The 16,867-nt window shown below is 50.8% G+C and overlaps 6 protein-coding genes across 6 annotated transcripts, besides 1 other annotated feature; 4 read left to right on the top strand and 2 right to left on the bottom strand.

The window, feature by feature from the left end:
* Window positions 1-1,373: 1,373 nt before the first annotated feature.
* On the bottom strand, window positions 1,374-1,499 carry CCOS01_05539 (uncharacterized protein; the record flags this gene model as incomplete). The annotated part of the gene is made up of 1 exon (XM_060453717.1): window positions 1,374-1,499. A coding segment is annotated over one exon (126 nt), but the record flags the coding sequence as incomplete, so codon positions are not given.
* A 1,250-nt stretch (window positions 1,500-2,749) lies between these two features.
* Window positions 2,750-2,818: a sequence feature (Short protein (CCOS01_05538, KAK1530435.1) was converted to a misc_feature.).
* A 633-nt stretch (window positions 2,819-3,451) lies between these two features.
* On the top strand, window positions 3,452-4,800 carry CCOS01_05537 (alcohol dehydrogenase; the record flags this gene model as incomplete). Its single annotated transcript, XM_060453716.1, has 2 exons — window positions 3,452-3,564; window positions 3,705-4,800. 2 exons carry the CDS (start codon window positions 3,452-3,454, stop codon window positions 4,798-4,800), a joined length of 1,209 nt encoding a protein of 402 aa, XP_060315488.1.
* A 174-nt stretch (window positions 4,801-4,974) lies between these two features.
* CCOS01_05536 (uncharacterized protein) lies at window positions 4,975-5,277 on the top strand (the record flags this gene model as incomplete). Its single annotated transcript, XM_060453715.1, has 1 exon — window positions 4,975-5,277. One exon carries the CDS (start codon window positions 4,975-4,977, stop codon window positions 5,275-5,277), a length of 303 nt encoding a protein of 100 aa, XP_060315487.1.
* Window positions 5,278-8,318: 3,041 nt separating this feature from the next.
* Window positions 8,319-10,603, top strand: CCOS01_05535 (uncharacterized protein; the record flags this gene model as incomplete). The annotated part of the gene is made up of 2 exons (XM_060453714.1): window positions 8,319-9,466; window positions 9,523-10,603. 2 exons carry the CDS (start codon window positions 8,319-8,321, stop codon window positions 10,601-10,603), a joined length of 2,229 nt encoding a protein of 742 aa, XP_060315486.1.
* Window positions 10,604-11,206: 603 nt separating this feature from the next.
* On the top strand, window positions 11,207-13,118 carry CCOS01_05534 (sugar transporter; the record flags this gene model as incomplete). Its single annotated transcript, XM_060453713.1, has 7 exons — window positions 11,207-11,441; window positions 11,522-11,665; window positions 11,716-11,822; window positions 11,887-12,021; window positions 12,087-12,460; window positions 12,516-12,637; window positions 12,703-13,118. The coding sequence occupies 7 exons, from the start codon at window positions 11,207-11,209 to the stop codon at window positions 13,116-13,118; spliced, it is 1,533 nt and encodes a 510-aa protein (XP_060315485.1).
* An 809-nt stretch (window positions 13,119-13,927) lies between these two features.
* CCOS01_05533 (fungal specific transcription factor) lies at window positions 13,928-15,694 on the bottom strand (the record flags this gene model as incomplete). The annotated part of the gene is made up of 3 exons (XM_060453712.1): window positions 13,928-14,865; window positions 14,920-15,551; window positions 15,663-15,694. The coding sequence occupies 3 exons, from the start codon at window positions 15,692-15,694 to the stop codon at window positions 13,928-13,930; spliced, it is 1,602 nt and encodes a 533-aa protein (XP_060315484.1).
* Window positions 15,695-16,867: the final 1,173 nt, after the last annotated feature.

The following is a 16,867-nucleotide window of genomic DNA, read 5'->3' as shown; positions in this document are numbered from 1 at the left end:
TACATTCAGCGGTCTGACGTATGTAGGCGTGGGGAGAGCCTGATGATTGAGCAACGCAGAACTGGGGAAGCCGTGCTGACCACATTTGCGCTACCGCCAGAATCGGCAGTTTGATAGATCATTTCCGGGGCCTTTGCCATCTTCAAATTCGTGCGTGAGCTCCGACTTCGGTGTCACTGGGTTGTGGAGGGGAAACCGAGTGACATGCTAGTAACGGATATTCTGGCGATTGTAGGTCCACGAGGGTGATAATGGAATGACCATAGCCAAATTCAGGTTCGACCGTCGTGATAAGGAGTCAGGATTCCAGTCGATGCCCCCATAAGCATTGAAGATTTCCGACATAACAAGGGCTTTGCCGATATCAAGTGATTACAACTGGATGTGCCCATCTCAACTTCATTCACCTTGAACGCTGCATGATCCAAAATCTGGAGATCGGCTACCGCCGGTGTCGTGTAGGTACTTACAGTATCTATGACTGCTATGGCAGTAATTCGGTGTTTTGTGGCGTATCAAAACTTCGGGTACACTGCATTTCGAATCAAGCTATATGCCACTCGAATCCTGACACTCTTTGTTTCCTTTCTCGCCCACGATGCTGAGTAGTCGCTGCTTTGATCTGAGCATTTCCTGGGTCGCTCCTGCTTAGGGTGAGCCGACAAAGAATGGTAGGTCCTTTGCTGCCATTTTGTCCGCTGCGATTGGCCAGGACGGAGCAATCCCACAATACCTAACACCTACCAAAAACAACCTTCATTGAAGTCCATGATGAGATCCTGAGTCAGACAAGCATTCCTTAGTACCAAGATCTGACGGGCTTATCCATAGAGAGCTCAGCTACGCTGAAAGCCCATCTTTTTATCTGCCAGCCTAGCGAACATTCTAACATAAAGACTACCTCGATGCACGATGCTACGGGTTGCTGAGCTAACAGATGCCAAGTTTGCTGCAACAAGCGGCGGACTTCTCTGCGACGCCGAGACAATGCACAATGATGAGTTCGCCAAGGTCAAACCAGTTGAATCCGCCTTGTATGCATCCAAGTGCCACAGGGTTCAGCTGGCGACCAACATACCACGCCAGTGTTGCCCACAGCCCGGCGCCTTTCAGCCGTAGGCAAATACGCAGAGAATCTAGGCCTTAGTGATTTCCAAAGCTAGGAGGAGAAGTCCAGATGTTTCTTCATAAGCCCTAGTCAATGATATCGGCTTTATTGGACAACAGTTCTCGTGGGTCATGACGATGGTGCAGCGCACATACCCATTCAAATCAATCAAACAAATAAGTCAAACAAACAGTCAAATATAGGAATTTCAGCAAGTCAAACAATCAAATATTCCAGCCCGTATATTTGGTATATTTGATCAAATCTAGAATCTAAGGGTGGGCCCGAATATACCAATAATATACCGAGAAAATACGGAAAAAAAGGGGCCGCCCGGACCCGGATTCGAACACCGGACCTCCGGAATTAAAGTGGACCTGCCTAAAAAATTCGGCGCCTCCGGCCCCGAACCCACTATACCATTTACACCTCTAAACAGGTTATTAGTCAAATTAATCAAGTATTTGTCAAATAAGTCAAACAATCAAATATGAACCTCATATTTGATTTGTTTGTTTGGGTATAAGCGCTGCGATGGTGGCAGTTAAAGACTTTGGCTGTCAGCCACCGGCCTCCGCCTTGGGAATACGGGTTGAGAATTGTTGGTGACGGCTAGGCATTTGACACTTGATTACGACCCCAAGTGACACGAATAGCTTCATGGAACCTTTGCCTTCAATTAACAGAGCATCTCAGGACCACCGACGTCCACGCCTGCCCTGACATATGACCGGGATGCGAGGTATCACGCGAGAATGAACGTAGTCTAAAGCTGGTCATGAAAGCTCTCTAGGTCATCCGATCGTCTCGTTCAGTAGTTATAAGCTTTGCTGCTGGCTGGAAAGCTCGTTACCTTGCTGCCTTTGGTATGCGTGGTGGTGTGTAGATCCAAACTTTTGCTTCCCTCTCGATCGCCCACTCCCAGAATGGCGAGAAATCCACCTTTATCTTTTGAATTGCTTCATTCTTTCAACAAATAGACCTTGGCATCTCGTGGGTATCTTTGTCGTCAACTATCAATTCACCAGCTCCCCATGGTACATTCTTGGGCCCAAACATCATCTACTCTGCGATACCCCACATTCATTGCCCAGTTAGATAGTTCCCAAGGTCATCTCGTCGCATCGTAACACAGGTTGGCGATCAATTCAGTTGCATCAATTCCGACTTCGCCTGGCGTTGAGTTGACTTACTCAGCGTTTGGCTTGTGGATTTGAACCACTACATCCCCAGATTGAATTTATGGCGTTGAGTTGAAGACGCTGAATCTCGAGGGAATATTCAATGGTCTGGCAAAACTTTCAAGTTGATCGGTGAAGCGCTGGGTGTGTTGTAGTGTGTAGTGGGGTCCATTGGGCGTGACGACAGTTGAGACGCCAGTACCGACAGTTTCAACCAGTGATCATCGTTAAGGGCATCCAAGTAAATTGAAGCAATCAAAGCGAGGTGGAAATTGAATTGATAGAATTGATGCACGTGACTGTAACTTCCACAAAATTGACGGTATTGAGTTGATTGAGGACTTGATCGCCACCCTACATCGTGACTATCGTACATTACCGCTTTTACCATCGATGGTAGAGTCCACAAGCTCTCACAGTGCCATACTCAGTAAATTTATCCAACAAAGGCCGAACTCGCTCAGCGTAGGAATGGCAAGAAACAAACTGTAGTAATAAAGCGTAGGAGATCAAAACTAGATCGAGCCATTCTCCACGGGGAAAGTAGGTACGGGCGGAGGAAAGGCTGCTGGTCCCTAAATCCACTAGTCCCAGTGTGACTTGATCAGCCAGAGAGTCGTAAACAACGCTTCAGCCGCTGCCAAGGGTCTCATATCTGTCATTGGTCATCGAGAGTTTGATGGGAAACAAGTCGAGAGATACTACGCATCCGTGAGCTTTCGGATGATGCCTTGAGTCAAGTAGAGAGAGCAATAAAGGGTCAATAAGTGTCGTTTCGATGAAAACACGGATGCCCAACAGTGTGTTCAAGTTACGTTTTTCAGATACGCCTTCCACTTGTGCCCTTTCGCAACCAATAAAAACGCCAGCCAAATACAGGTACGAACGACATTACGTCTTAGCCTCAAGCTAAGGTCTGCGTGGATGCCTGGCGCACCTCAGCCCAATTAACCTTTTTGTCGATCCATTTACAGAAATCAGTACCTACAAGCCGATCCTGTTTCGGTACCGAATCGGTGCCGAACACGTCGAGAAGTATTGATACAATAATCAAGCAGCTTAGACGGCTGGTATAAGTTCAGGAGGCATGACCTGCTATTTCTTTTGAACTGAAACTGCAGGCTTTCGACCAAAGACACGCTCGCGCATCAAATTACTCAGAATGAGTGTCAAATCTAATGATGAGGTCTTTCGACCGGCGTTCCCAGCTATCCCCGCCATGGAACGCCCCCCAACAAGTATTTTCACAATCCGTTGCAAGATCGTAGAAGAACAGTATAACTAAACAGATAATCTCTAGTGGTCTCTTACGGCTTACCATTCGAGAGAGCTAGCGTAAAGCACATAACCGGCACTTTCGGTTGCCGACGTATCTATATCTTGGCGTCCAAAGGGTTAGCTTCCCATTCGGACAGTCTCGAAAAGCTGGAAGCTTCTCTTCAGGATCATCATGCAGGGACATGGATGGGAATGCCAGCACACACGCCATACGATGCCTTGATCCCAATCTTACAAGATATCAGGAAGACGGCAGCCGATTGTATCGTCACCCTCGGTGGTGGCAGCTTAGCAGATGGGGCCAAAATGCTTACCTATGCCTTAGCTAATGGCATTGAAAGCGTGGAGGATCTCGTTCGCCTCGAAGCCTCTTATTTGAAACCCGACCTTGGAGCCATTGCTCGAGGTGAGGGTGCCTCTTTGGGGAACGCGCCGACGATCCCACTGGTCTTCATACCAACGACGTTGTCAGGCGCAGAATACTCCAAGTTTGCCGGCTGCACGAATCCTGCGAACCATATGAAAGTCCAATTTACTCATCCTGGTATGTTTGCCAAACTTGTCATTCTAGACCCAGAGCTGTGCCGTTCGACGCCTGACTGGGTCTGGCGCAGCACTGGAGTCAGGGCCATCGACCACTGCGTTGAGAACATATGCTCCTCCCGTCCAAAACCCGAGTCGGATGAGGCATGCTTGGAGGGGCTTGGTCTATTGACAAAGTCGCTGCTTCGACATGTCAAGGAGCCGAATGACATGGCCGCACGGCTTGATGGTCAACTGGGCTGCAACAAAGCGATGACGGGTCTGGCGGTGCATGTACCATGTGGCGCTTCACATGGTATCGGCCATAACCTTGGGCCACTGGGTGTTGGTCACGGCCAGACGTCCTGTATTCTTCTTCCATCGGTCATGAAGTACAACGCATCGGTCAATTCGCAGCGCCAAACAATCATAGTGGATAAGCTGTGGTCGGAGCCCGAAGTCGCTCAAGTATTGAACAAGCACGGGCTGGCTCAGGGCGAAGTCGACGCAGGCGATATGCTCCGGGCCATCTTTGACGAGCTCAATATGCCTAAGAGTCTCGAGTCGGTAGGAGTGAGCAGGAAACAGTGGGAGATCTTGGCGCGCAACAGTCTCGCTGATGGTTTCTGCCATGCCAATGCAATTCCACTTCTTCATGCCCAGCAGGTCAAGGATATCCTCGAGATGTGCTCGGACCCAGCGGCGCAATGAGATGAAGGGCACCAGAGCCTGGTTAACCATCGGCCCGGAAACTCAGCTAAAGCCTCAAGAGACGGGCTAGGTCTCCTACAGATACAAAATCGAAGAATCTCATTCTTCCAACAAATAAGACCTATGCAGAACACGTGTCGTATTGAATACAAAACGACCCATTTCGAACTTACCATGCCAATTACCACCGTTAACCCTTCTTCTCCAAACGCCTATGGGCCTTCAGAGACTGCCCTTCTTCTCCTCGATTGGTACTCTCTCTTTGTCGAGAGTCGCGCTGGTTCAGGCGCTGGCGCTGCCCTAGACATCGCAATCCAATTCCGCAAATGGGCCAAGCTGCAAGGCATCGCCGTCATGCACTGCCTCATCGACACCCATGGCACACCCACGGCACACCCTTCCCGCCTGCAAAGGCGTAGAGAGCTTTCAAGACCTCTTGGAAATTCTCAAGACTTCGAAATGTCCCGAGCCTTTTGAATTGTGCGATGACGCAGACTCTGAGCTCGCCTTCTACCCTATTCTCGGGCACCTTTCGGCACTCAAATCTCCTAGCTTACTGGAACATCTGAGAGATAAGGAGATCAAGTCTCTTGTGATCACGAGACTAAGGAGTTCGGGTTGCGGACTGAGAATGACGGACGCAGCGACGGATGCCGAATTTGCAACAACGGTGATTGACGATGCGTGCGCCGACGCTGACGAGGAATTATAGTCAAATTTATACACAAGCTCTAACTCCAAAATTGATAAACAATTGAAAAAAGATATAATAATGTATTAATATTACATATCTTAGTAGTTATAAGTTTATAAAGGTAATAGCGGAATAACTATAGCTAATTTCAAGTTTGAATACTATGATGAGGAGTCAGTATTCCAGTCGATGCCTTCATATTTAAGACTTCCTGCACATTAAGGGGCTTTATCGGTATTAGTCCAGTACCTTCATTGCTGCTTAGTCCAAAATCTGGAAATCGGCAACAACCGATATCGTATACAGTACCATGTGCATGATTGCCTTAGTCACGATGCATCCGCAGAACAACTCAGCGTTTTTCAGGAGCGTGTCGAAACTATCGGTACACTACATTTTGATTTTCGAAAGATGTATGTTCTCTTTAACATCTCTTCATCTAGGAGCAAAGCAGTCCTAATATCTTCAAAGTTCACCCTGCCAAGTTGTGATGGGTGATGACCAATCTACATCTGGCAACTGAGGTGCGTTTCAGCGGGCGGTTGAGATTATCACATGGGTAGTTTGGGCCAACAAATGGCTTGAGAAAAAGAACAGCGGGCGTTTCGCTCCCAAGACCAGAGTTGTGTGCACGCAAATGTTCAAAGAGAAAGTTTCCCCGGTATTCTCAACACTGGCCGAAGGTGCAGATTTGTGCAGTACATTCCTGATAAGCCTTGAATATCTTCGAGGGCTTGATTCTTAGCGTCAAAACGAAGTTGCCTGAAGTTGTCCCGGATGCTTGGGTGCTTGTGGAGAGTGAACCCATCTTGAGCCCTTGATATTTCAGGTAGCTTAAATGAACGTAGCCCACACCGAGCTATCGTGTGATGTTCTTGATGTATTTGTTGACGCCCGAAGAAAACTTACTCTTTTGGTTTTGACGACCTTCTGAAGAACGCAGTCAAGATAGTTCTTTGCCTTCTTGAGAGTGACTCCCATACCAGACCAAATAGAAACACGATGGTCATTGTCAACCAAGGTAGCCATACGATGTCAGTCCACCTCAGGAGAGGGAGGCAAGTCAGGCAGCAAGCAAAGGTGATGTGAATCTCCGATACAGAAGTTGACATCACAAGGCGCGAAATATACAAAAAGATATGCGTCAATCGCTGACGGGAATTGAGCCCGACGTGGCTGGTGGGAGTTAGTTATTTGTCGGTATCGTGTACGATGGTTTAAATATGCTTACGGGTCGAACCCACAACCTTGAGATTAAGAGTCTCACGCTCTACCGATTGAGCTAGCCGGGCAGACAAGTCTGAATTTGACTGGTTGATGGAAAGACCGAGGATGGTAGAGATTGAATTTCGAATGTGAAAAATTGGTGGTATTGGTGGGATGGGGACGACAAAATTTGCATGCCCCGAAGCAAGCTCCACCCGGAGGCTTCGGGTCGGCTCCGACACAGACCCAGTCCGCTTCCGGCACGGAGCCTTGGCAACTCAGTCAACTCGAAGAATGAGAGAAAAAGCGAAATCACTATCACTTGTAGGTGATCTGGAACTTTATCTCATGTGCAACCACCTTCCCTAGTTACCAGACCAGCTGGCACCACTTGATTTGACCCTTGAGCACAACATATTCAAACTCTCTCTCGAGTCTCTAGACCCGGCCTCAGTAAAACCGGGTCGACGTGTAGAATTTGTGATCTGAAGAAGTAGCGAGGTAATAATAGAATCTCTCAATTTTCAATCAGTTGCTCCTTCCCGCCTGGTGGCCTGCCAGAGTGCCGGTCAGTGTGATAACTCACGAGTCTTGATACTATTCGTTCCTACTTTGATCTCAACTCAAGTTTCTACCAGGACGAATATTTGTTTCTAGCTTGAGTCTTCATTCTGTGGTGTCATGGGGGAAAAGACTGTCCAAAGGAGATCGTAGAGTGAGATCTATCGCAGTAGTTAGGCTCGAGATTCAAACCAGATAATGGGTCTTCCGATTTTGAAATGAGGTCGATGCAAGGATGCTTCATCCTGTGTTAGTTTTTCGAGGCGACGCCACGACCAGCTTGGCTTTGTTGTTTTCTGCTACAAACTTTTCTGAGGAGATGTCATTATCAGAGAGCAAATGCAGGCAATGAGTTATACCCGCACTCGGTCAATGTTAGCCTTTCCACGACTCAAACGCGAGCGAATGACTCGGAGAATGCTGACCATGGTCCTTCCATGCCACCTGCCCACCAACTTGAAATCGAACACAGCGTGGGAAAACACGTTGCATGTAGTAACAGAGTGTTCAATGTTGTAAACCTACCTGACTACAGAGGACAATCGCACGGCATTCTTAGACATTACCATCTCTCACACCAGTGCTTAGAATAACTGCCCAATTGCGTCGAGCAACTCTTCCGCAATCCTTCAATGCAATGATGTGCTCTGCCCCTTCGGGCCCCCTCGCGCCCTCGGATTCGCTGAATTCCATGCGTTGTGGGCTGTGTTGCGTTCAAACAGGCTTAGAGCGACCCCGCATGCTGAGCACGTCAGTGTATTTCGGTGGGAAAACTGGGGTTTCCGGGGCATATTATCCTCGGTCTCTTCCGGGTTCCGCATCCCGGTCCGCCGTTGAGTCTCGACAATGAAGTTTTGATGCAAGAGCCCCGCGGCGGTTGAGTTTCTCTTCAACCCTACGCCCTGTCAAACGGAGGAGACCGAGACACGATGCCGAGCCCCAGTCCGGTCGCCGAACCTGAGCGGGCACCGATATCTAGACCCCGGTGCTTGACATGTAAGCGCCGAAAGGTAATTGAAGCATCCGCATTGTGGCCCTCCCGTTCCCGCCTCTGCACATGATGGGCAAGCATACTGACAATGGTCAGGTCAAATGCACTGGGGGTCCTGAACCATGTGAGAACTGTCGTCGACTAAGACTTGACTGTACATTCAACTACTCGGAAATCTACCTGTCACCAGAAGTCCCGAATCCACAAGGACTTTCAGCCCCGACAGACGCGCTGACGGAAGCCGGGACCAAACGTCGGCGCATCGCGGCCGCATGTACGGAGTGCCGTGTTCAAAAGGCGAAGTGCTCCGGTCATCGCCCGCAATGCTTCCATTGCAATCGGAGGAACCTATCATGTGTATATCCATCATCGGCATCAAGGCGTAAGAGCAGACATGTCAGCGGACAACAGCAACAGTCTGCTTCTCCAGAATCAAGCAGCACTCTCAGCCAGAGCGCCTCCTATGAGGCAGAGTCTACACTGAACCAACGGTACGGCGTCGGCAGGGTATCTCTGAATACTGCCCTAGATCACGCTCTCCTCAGTACAGACGTGATCCGTCAGCATCTCGAGGCGTACTTTGACCACGTCTATCCAATAGGCCATGATTTCTTTCACCGGCCATCCGTAATGGAAGAATTTTATGCCGGAAAGCTACCGCCCATCCTTTGCACATCGATATGCGCGACTGCAGCAATGTTCGTCTCCCGCTCGCGCGAGTCGCGAGTCCTATCCGTCCAGTGGGCTAAAGAAGTAGACGCCTACATTTTCGGCAACCTCAATGTCTTCAAGGTGCTCAACATCCAGCTTCTAATCCTCTCCATGTTTCAAAACTTCGCCTACAGGCAGTTCGGCAAGATGTGGCTGCTCATCAGCATGGCCGCGAGGTTAGCAGTCTCATTCCAACTCAACGACGAGAGACCAGCCGCTGAGAATGATACCACCGCCGCGCTCATCAAGCGTGAGTGTGAGCGGCGACTGGTGTGGCATGTGTGGAGTATGGATAAGATGCTCTCGGCGGGTCTGGATGAGTTCACCTCGTTGCCAGATCGGTGGATGAGGACTTCGTTACCGAACTCGGAGCATGCTTTCTGTCATGGGCTGATGAAGCCAACGGGCAGGCTAAGTGACGGTGTGGAGGCACTCGCATCTCATGAAGCTGGGCCTAATGCCTACTTGATCATGCTATTGCCGCTTCGCTGTGAGATACTGCGGTAGGCATTTGGAAACCTTCCTTTCTCAATGGCAAAGTTTTTACTGACGCCCACAGGTTAACAAAGAGAATCGTCATAGATAGTCACTCAGACCACTCTCCAGCAGCGGTCTCCAAAGCAGTCACAACCATGAAAGACCTACGTGACCGTTTACGATTCTTCCTCAAAAATACACCAAAACACCTACAACTGAGTGAGCTCAACATGTTCTCCCATTCAACCACATCAGAGTTCTCATCTTACCTCACTCTCAACTCGTGGTACCTCCAGTGCGCCTGCGACCTCTTCCGCGTCGCACTCCCAGCCGCGTACAGAGAGAGCGCATCGCCGAAATTCCTCGCGAGCGCCCCGCCAGACTTTGTATCGGAGTGGCGCGCACTTGCGGTATCCCACGCTCTACGTCAAGCGAGACTGTGGGAGCATCTCCAGAACCTTCGAGCCAAGGGTGCCCTGCAGTCAAAGCAGACGCGTATCCCCCTCCGTCTGGGGTACGGTAGCATGGTCCACCAGTGTACCAAAACTCTCCTCACGGCGCGACGGTGCAAGCTGTATGATGGCCTTATCGACCCGATCACCGGCGAGACGGCGGAGCTCAATGACGAGGCAGTGGAGGCTCTGTGCCAGAGCAACATCACCTTGCTGGACGACATGGCCAAGATCGTGCCCATCATCGCGGTACTACAGCAAGACGTCGAAAAGATGGTCGAAGCCGATAAAAACAGAAGACAAAACGACGCAGAGGCACAGGAGCTCGCGCCAGTCAGCAGCGAAGTCCAGCGGAACAACTTGCTGAGCAGATATCATCCGTTATCTCAGAGCTTCGACAGCAACGCCAAGACTGCGGACGAAGTCGCGCTACAGCACTCCGACCCTCCTCAAACGCCTTCGATCCTCCAGACTTCAGAAACGACGGACATGCCAATGACGGACTCTGTCGACATCTACCCGGCCTCTCTAGCCAGTGCGGCTGGTCTCAATGACATTGGCTCCAATCTGGATGGGCCGCTTACATGGTCCGGTTTTGCAGAAAACCAGCTGGCACCAGATTACTTTGTAGCCCCTTCGCAGTTCGACATGAGTGGTGAGCTGAGTTGGTTTTTGTCGGGATACATGGATCCGGATCCCGCCAACGTCTGAGAAAGCGCAGGCATGAGAATAGCAACCTAAGTTATAATTTGAAGACAATCGTACTTTCCGGATTAGACCTGCACAGTAGATGCCATACGACATATCCAACGACGGAGAATTGCAGCCGGAACAACCACACTTTCCCGAAATTCAGAAGTTAAGACCTACTTACTGAGCTAGCCTCAAGCTGGCCAGCCCAAGCACGCAAGACGGGGCCAAGATGATGTATAGAAGAACGAGTGGGTCTCCACCGCATCTCGCCGGATCTCGCTCGCACCACCTCGCGGAACATCTGACCCCTACCAACACCGCATCCGCCGAGATCCGCTGTCACGAACCACCTGCAAGCAGTTTGCAACTCGCTTTCTCCAGACTTTCTATGCTTCCAAAGTCTCCACCACGAAGCACTAATCACGAATCCCACGTCCCTGGCTTCGGTTTACTATTAGCGTCGTGACATGGCGACATACCACAGATGCTTGTTAGTGCAGCAAAGGCTCGAAAATGTAACCGCCATATAACTCAACTCCCTCCCACCCCGACTTCGAAACTACGATGAACGACGTCGAATCCCTGGATCAATTCGAGCTCATTCGATAATCATCATCTATCATGGGCATCAAATCGGTGACACAGCACTTCAACAAGAGGCTCTTTGCCTCCGTGTTCCTCATTGCCGTGTCGCAGTTCAACTATGGCTTCGACAATCAGGCCTTCACCTCGACACAGGCCATGGACGCCTTTGAAAGGCAGTTTGGCGAGTACGACGACGCGACAAGGCAGTGGAAGATTCCGACATACTTCTTGTCGTTGCTGAATAGTCTGAATTACATTGGCTTTGCTGCCGGTACGTTGATACCCTGGAGACTTACAGCTCGGGTGCTCGAGGGCAAGTGGATGATGATGGCCACTAACATGGTATCTCAGGCCTTGTGATTGGAAGTCTGACTAGTGCACGCTTCGGTCGTCGCACGACTATGATCGTTATGAGCGTATACGCCCTGATTAGTGCCACGGTCGTGGTCACATCCACGACGAAGGAACAAATTCTTGTAGGCAGAATCCTGAACTGTATGAGGAAACGTAACCCTAGCTGCGGACCACTCATTGACAGGTTACAGATGTCTACGTTGGATTCGAACTGGCTGTGGTTCCCGTATATCAGTCAGAAATCGTCCCCGCTCCAGTTCGAGGAATGGTCGTTGGAACATACCAACTCTCCATTGGCGTACGCACACCTCCATGACACGACCCCCTATTCCGTTTAGCAGTTGCTGATCCCCAGAGTATAGCTTGGTGGCCTTGTCATCAACTCCATCTGCCGAGGAACATCGAGCTTCCAAGACAGTCGAGCCTATAGAATCCCCTTCGGCCTCTTCTACGTTATCCCATCAATTGTACTAGCTTTAATCTGGTTCATTCCAGAGGTAGACTTACCCGAAGCTTCCCATCCTTCATCTTGGCTATCTTGACCTCCTAACTCCTTCACTAGTCTCCCCGCTGGCTCCTTCTCCGAGACCGCGTCGAAGAAGCCAGAAATGCCCACCACCTCCTCCGCGAAGGAACCATGTCCGAGAACGACATCTCCAACGAGTTCGCAAAGATCCAACAATCCCTCCTTGATGAACCCGAGCAAGGCCGTACAAAGGAGCTCTTCCAGGGCGTGAACCGCAAACGCACCGCCATCGCCGTCGGCATGTCCTTCTTCCAGCAGGCAACGGGCCAGGCGTTCGCATCGCAGTACGGTGCCGTCTGGGTAAAGTCGCTTGGCACTTTAAACCCGTTCGATGTCACGCTGGGGTCGTCGGCGCTGACGACGGGGTTGATTATTACGTGTTTGTTCTTGACGGATCGGGTTGGGCGACGGTAGGAGAGCTTACTCTTCACTGATGCTTGATGTGATACTAACATTCTTTGCAAGCAAAATTCTACTTGTTGGTGCTGCGGTTCAGACAGTTGCACTATACACGATGGCCGGCCTCGGCGTACCAAGGCCTGTACCCAACGCCAATAAGTCAGGCATGGTCGGCATGCTCCTTCTATGTAAGAATGATTCAAATCCAAAACCGACGATGAGTACATTCACAGTCTACTAACCCTCCCCACAGTCGGCGCCGGCTTCGGTCTAGGATGGGGTCCCCTAACCTACGTAGTGGTGACCGAAGTCCCAGCACTCCGCCTCCGCGACCGTTCTCAGCGCGTCTCCTCTCTCGTCAACATCTTCATGAACTTCCTCGTTAACTTCACCCTGCCCTATCTCCTCAACGCACCCTACGCCGCGCTACAGAGCAAAGTCGGCTTCATCTTTGGCAGCATCGCCGTCTGCTCGGCGTTGTTTGTCTTTTTCTGTGTACCAGAGTGTAAGGGGAGGAGTCTGGAGGAGATTGATCGCATGTTTCACGACGGCGTGCCGGTGAGGCACTTTGGAGATTATCCGAGATCCGAGGTACAGATCAACGCGGCCAAGGTCGTTGATGAGGAGGATGCTGGTGATAGGCAGCATGCACCAGAGGAAGTCAAGTGAAAGGATAACAGTAAAAAGTTGAGAATGAGGGTGGATTGAGATGCCCACCGGTAGCCCTCGACTCGGCAACTCGAGTTGGTATCCGTGTCGAGGGCGTGCCAAGTACTGCTCGCATGGAAGTAGACATTTTCGGGATCAAATCATACATCTTTGCAGCTAACCCAAAGTTTCTCGGTCCTCGGCGATCTGTTTACCATTGTAGAACTGTAGAAATGTTCGATCCCACGTGCACACCCCATTGTGTACCCCACGGCATGTTCTTCCGAGAAAACATCAAAGTTTGATAGCGTGTTATTCACCCTTTGGATGACACAAATCATCCCACATTACTTTCCGTTAAACCTTGCATATTGGATCATCACAAGACCCTGCCCACCTCCTTTTGGACCGCTTGACTCGTCGTTTAATCAATCTTGCGATTGGGTATCTTTCGATTGATTAGGATCGAGGCACAATTCGGGCCCTCCCGCCCCCTTAACCATACATCTGGCTAGACTGGGCTATTGTTGTTGGCATTAGGAAGGGCCGGATTGGCTTCGGTTCGGACGGTTTCTGTACCCGCTCTCTGCGAGATCGACGTCTCTGACGATGTAACTTCGGCTCGTACCCCAGCCGAGCAGGCATAACTAATCAGTGTCTTTCATCGTCAACATGCTGGTAGGTTGTTACAACGCATTGCCGCTCAACCACTGCGACGTGGAGGTGGACTTTCTGAATCTGTTGCTGCATTTGCTTCGTTTCGACATGCTCTCGGATGCCCAGCCGATAAGGACGTGCTTTGAAGCTTATGCGTCCGAGCCCTTGCACTGCTATGCCCAGTTCTCGGGACTGATGCCGATGTTACCCACACTCCAGCGATCTAAGTCCATGTGGCCATCCTCGTCACGCTCCTTCTCGTCTATTGGTCGCGCAAACTCAGTCAAAAACCGTAACATCCACCGATCCATGCGATAGCTGGTGTTCATACTCTTGCGACATAGCTCATGGAACGTCTTGAGCCGTGCGAAGCACACCTCCAGTGCTGGCCAGTACGCCCGCAAAGCGACGAGGGTATTGAAATGACGCTCTAGCGTAGCACGGGCATTTGCAATCTCAGCTTCGTCTGTCTCGAACAGCAGAGTGTGGATAAAGATTGAAGATGTGATGACAATGATGTGTCCGAGCATGTTGAATTTGGCGTCACAGCCAGGTGTTGTGTTTGCGAGATCGATGATACGTGACATGGAGATAGCGTTCTCCTTGCATTTGCGCGCGAACATCTGTGCTGTTGGTGAAGTAGGGAAGCGCTGAACTTCATCTAGGTACTGGTAGTACAGTAGTTGACTGTAGTGATAGTGGCCAGTGTGCACGGCAATGAAGATCCGCCCAAGGCCTTGAGAGGCGAAGGCATGGAGGTTACTTGGGGTATCGCGAAGATTATGGGGTAGGGCCACCTCCCAAGCTTCCAGCTCTTGCGACAGTTGAGACACAGTCTCGTCGATATTGGTCACGTCAACGTCAGATGTGAGACTCTTGATGGCGTCATTGACCCTCATCAGAATGCTGTTCAGCTTGATCATTTGTGCGATCAGTGAGTCTTCACGATTTGGTGAGAGAATGAAGTCAAAGTGGTTGTTGTTTGCCCGGGTCATGTTGAGAAAAGTTGACTCGTTCATGGGCAACGGGACATCCATTCGACGGTCCATGAGGCGTGGTAGATTGACACCAGTGGATGACCACACGTCGATCATACAAAGAGACCAATACACTTTAAACGGTCAGTATCAATACCGTGGCATACTTCATAAGGCGGATTTTCTACCTCTGATGTGGATCTCTCTCTGGAGCGGATCTGGGGTTGGCAGGTTGGGTAGATCGAGATAGTTGGCTATCCTGCAAGCCGCCGAATAGAAGATGGTTTCTGCTCCAGCTTCGCCCTCCACGATGGAGTACGCGCCCAGCAACACGCATGCTTGTGCCGTGGTAAGTGAAACGTCGCGCAAGTTGAGTAGTAGATTTCCCTCATTGGCAAAAAGCTCGCCTCGCGACATAGGTGATATCCCGTTGAATATGGAATTCGACGAAAATCGCGCTGACAATGCCATCATTCCGTAGACAAGTACCAGAGGGGCGGTTCCCTCGTGTAGATCCAGCATAAAGCTGGGCCTGTGGAAGAGGGAGTGAAGCTGATCGTGGATGTACTTGAAGTACAACTCCACAAGCTCGAAGCAGAGCGCCTTGTCTGCAACAGCAGCTGAAGGAGTGATGCCTGGCGGGCTGGAAAGGATGATCTCGGTGACTGTCGGCGTCTTTGGTGTTGTGATGGATATGGGGCTGATGGGAGCCGCCTTGGGCTGAATTATGGTACCAGCCCTCGAGCAGGCAATGTTCTGGGCCGCACAGTAAGTGCACTGCCCGCCACCGATAGGAACCTCGCATTTCCTCCGCCGTGCGCTGTTATGCTGTCAGTAGTGATGCCACTGATGCGCCTCGAAGTCGATGAACGAAGGGGTCAGGGGAGACGCCGGCCAGGGCCAAAGGGCAGAGATTCGCAGACTGACTTACCGACACGCCGAGCACGCTGTTGAATATCTCATGGCTGGATCTGAGGTGTCGGCTCTCCGTCTGTAGAACCCGAACTCTACGTGGACCGCAGTCGATATTTGATGTCCAGTGCCCTGTCGCGAGCTCTATCGTCCGATGGTGTCGTTCTCTCGCCTGATCTGACAGGAAGCTGCGCAAAAAGGAACGTCGACGTTCGGCATGAGGCGATCAAATCAAAAAACGGCAAGTCACCTGCCACCTGCTTCCTTCCAAGCGTCTCCTTCCCCCGAGCCACAGCTGCAGCGACTGGGCCGGGAAGGCCCACCTTCCCCGCTTTCCCACAATGATTTCCCAGACCCTCAGTGGTTCGGCTAGGATGATAGCCCCGCATATATGGGGCTTCTCCGCATCACAAACGTCCGTCTGGGCCTTCCTAATCCCAAGACTAACCCAGTTGAGCTAGCCTGGTAGTGGACCGTTCGTGGGATTGCGGAGCGACGAGCCGATGGTTTTCTGGCCACCTCTTGGAGGTCTCCTGGTTTCGTTCTTGCTCTTCAATTTCCCCATTCTCCTGAACCTGAAAGGGGAACAATTCGGTTCAATGTGACTCTCTCCATGCCTCCAATACCGCGCCTGCATAACTCTCCGGCTCGAGGACCCGTGGTTCGTTGGTTGATGTTGATGGAAACGGTCTCAGTGAGTGCAACACTTCCAAACTTGGTCGTGTTTCTCGTCCAATCAACCCCGCTCGCAACCTTAGTCCACAGCGGCATAGTCGAAATGAGGGGGCCTTTTTCAAAGCCTGCCTTCATCTCGGTAGTAGGGTGTTTGCTCCGAGCCCTGAAATTATCCTGGTTATCCTGGTTGTCCGAAATGTCCGCCGATCGTTCCTGCCTGCCAACACTTTATCGGGAGTTTGTGTGCAGTAGCCAGCTGAATCTCGACGCGAAGAGGATCCATTTTTGGCGGAGTGTTTCGATGGCTCGCCTTATTTGGGGTAACGACACTGGATGGGAAGTCTCCGTCGTTTCCGAAGGGCCGATTTCCTTCTGAGTCTTCCCCAGACGGGAGCTCCCGCAACCTACTTGCCACGCGAAGAAGCCCCTGGGAAGCCGCCGTGTTTCCCTGACTCCTTTGAAAGCGACGGATGTCTGGAAGCATCCTCCGGCCGATAACCCTATCACTAAATGTGTCCTGTTCCTTTGCATATAGCCACGCGCTCGATC

The sequence above is a fragment of the Colletotrichum costaricense genome (assembly GCF_030867565.1).
Source record: "Colletotrichum costaricense strain IMI 309622 chromosome Unknown Scaffold_5.1, whole genome shotgun sequence".
In the NCBI taxonomy this organism is placed as follows: Eukaryota; Fungi; Ascomycota; class Sordariomycetes; order Glomerellales; family Glomerellaceae; genus Colletotrichum; species Colletotrichum costaricense.
The sequence above is the reverse complement of the archived record's forward strand: the minus strand, read 5'-3'. Positions and strand labels throughout refer to the sequence as shown.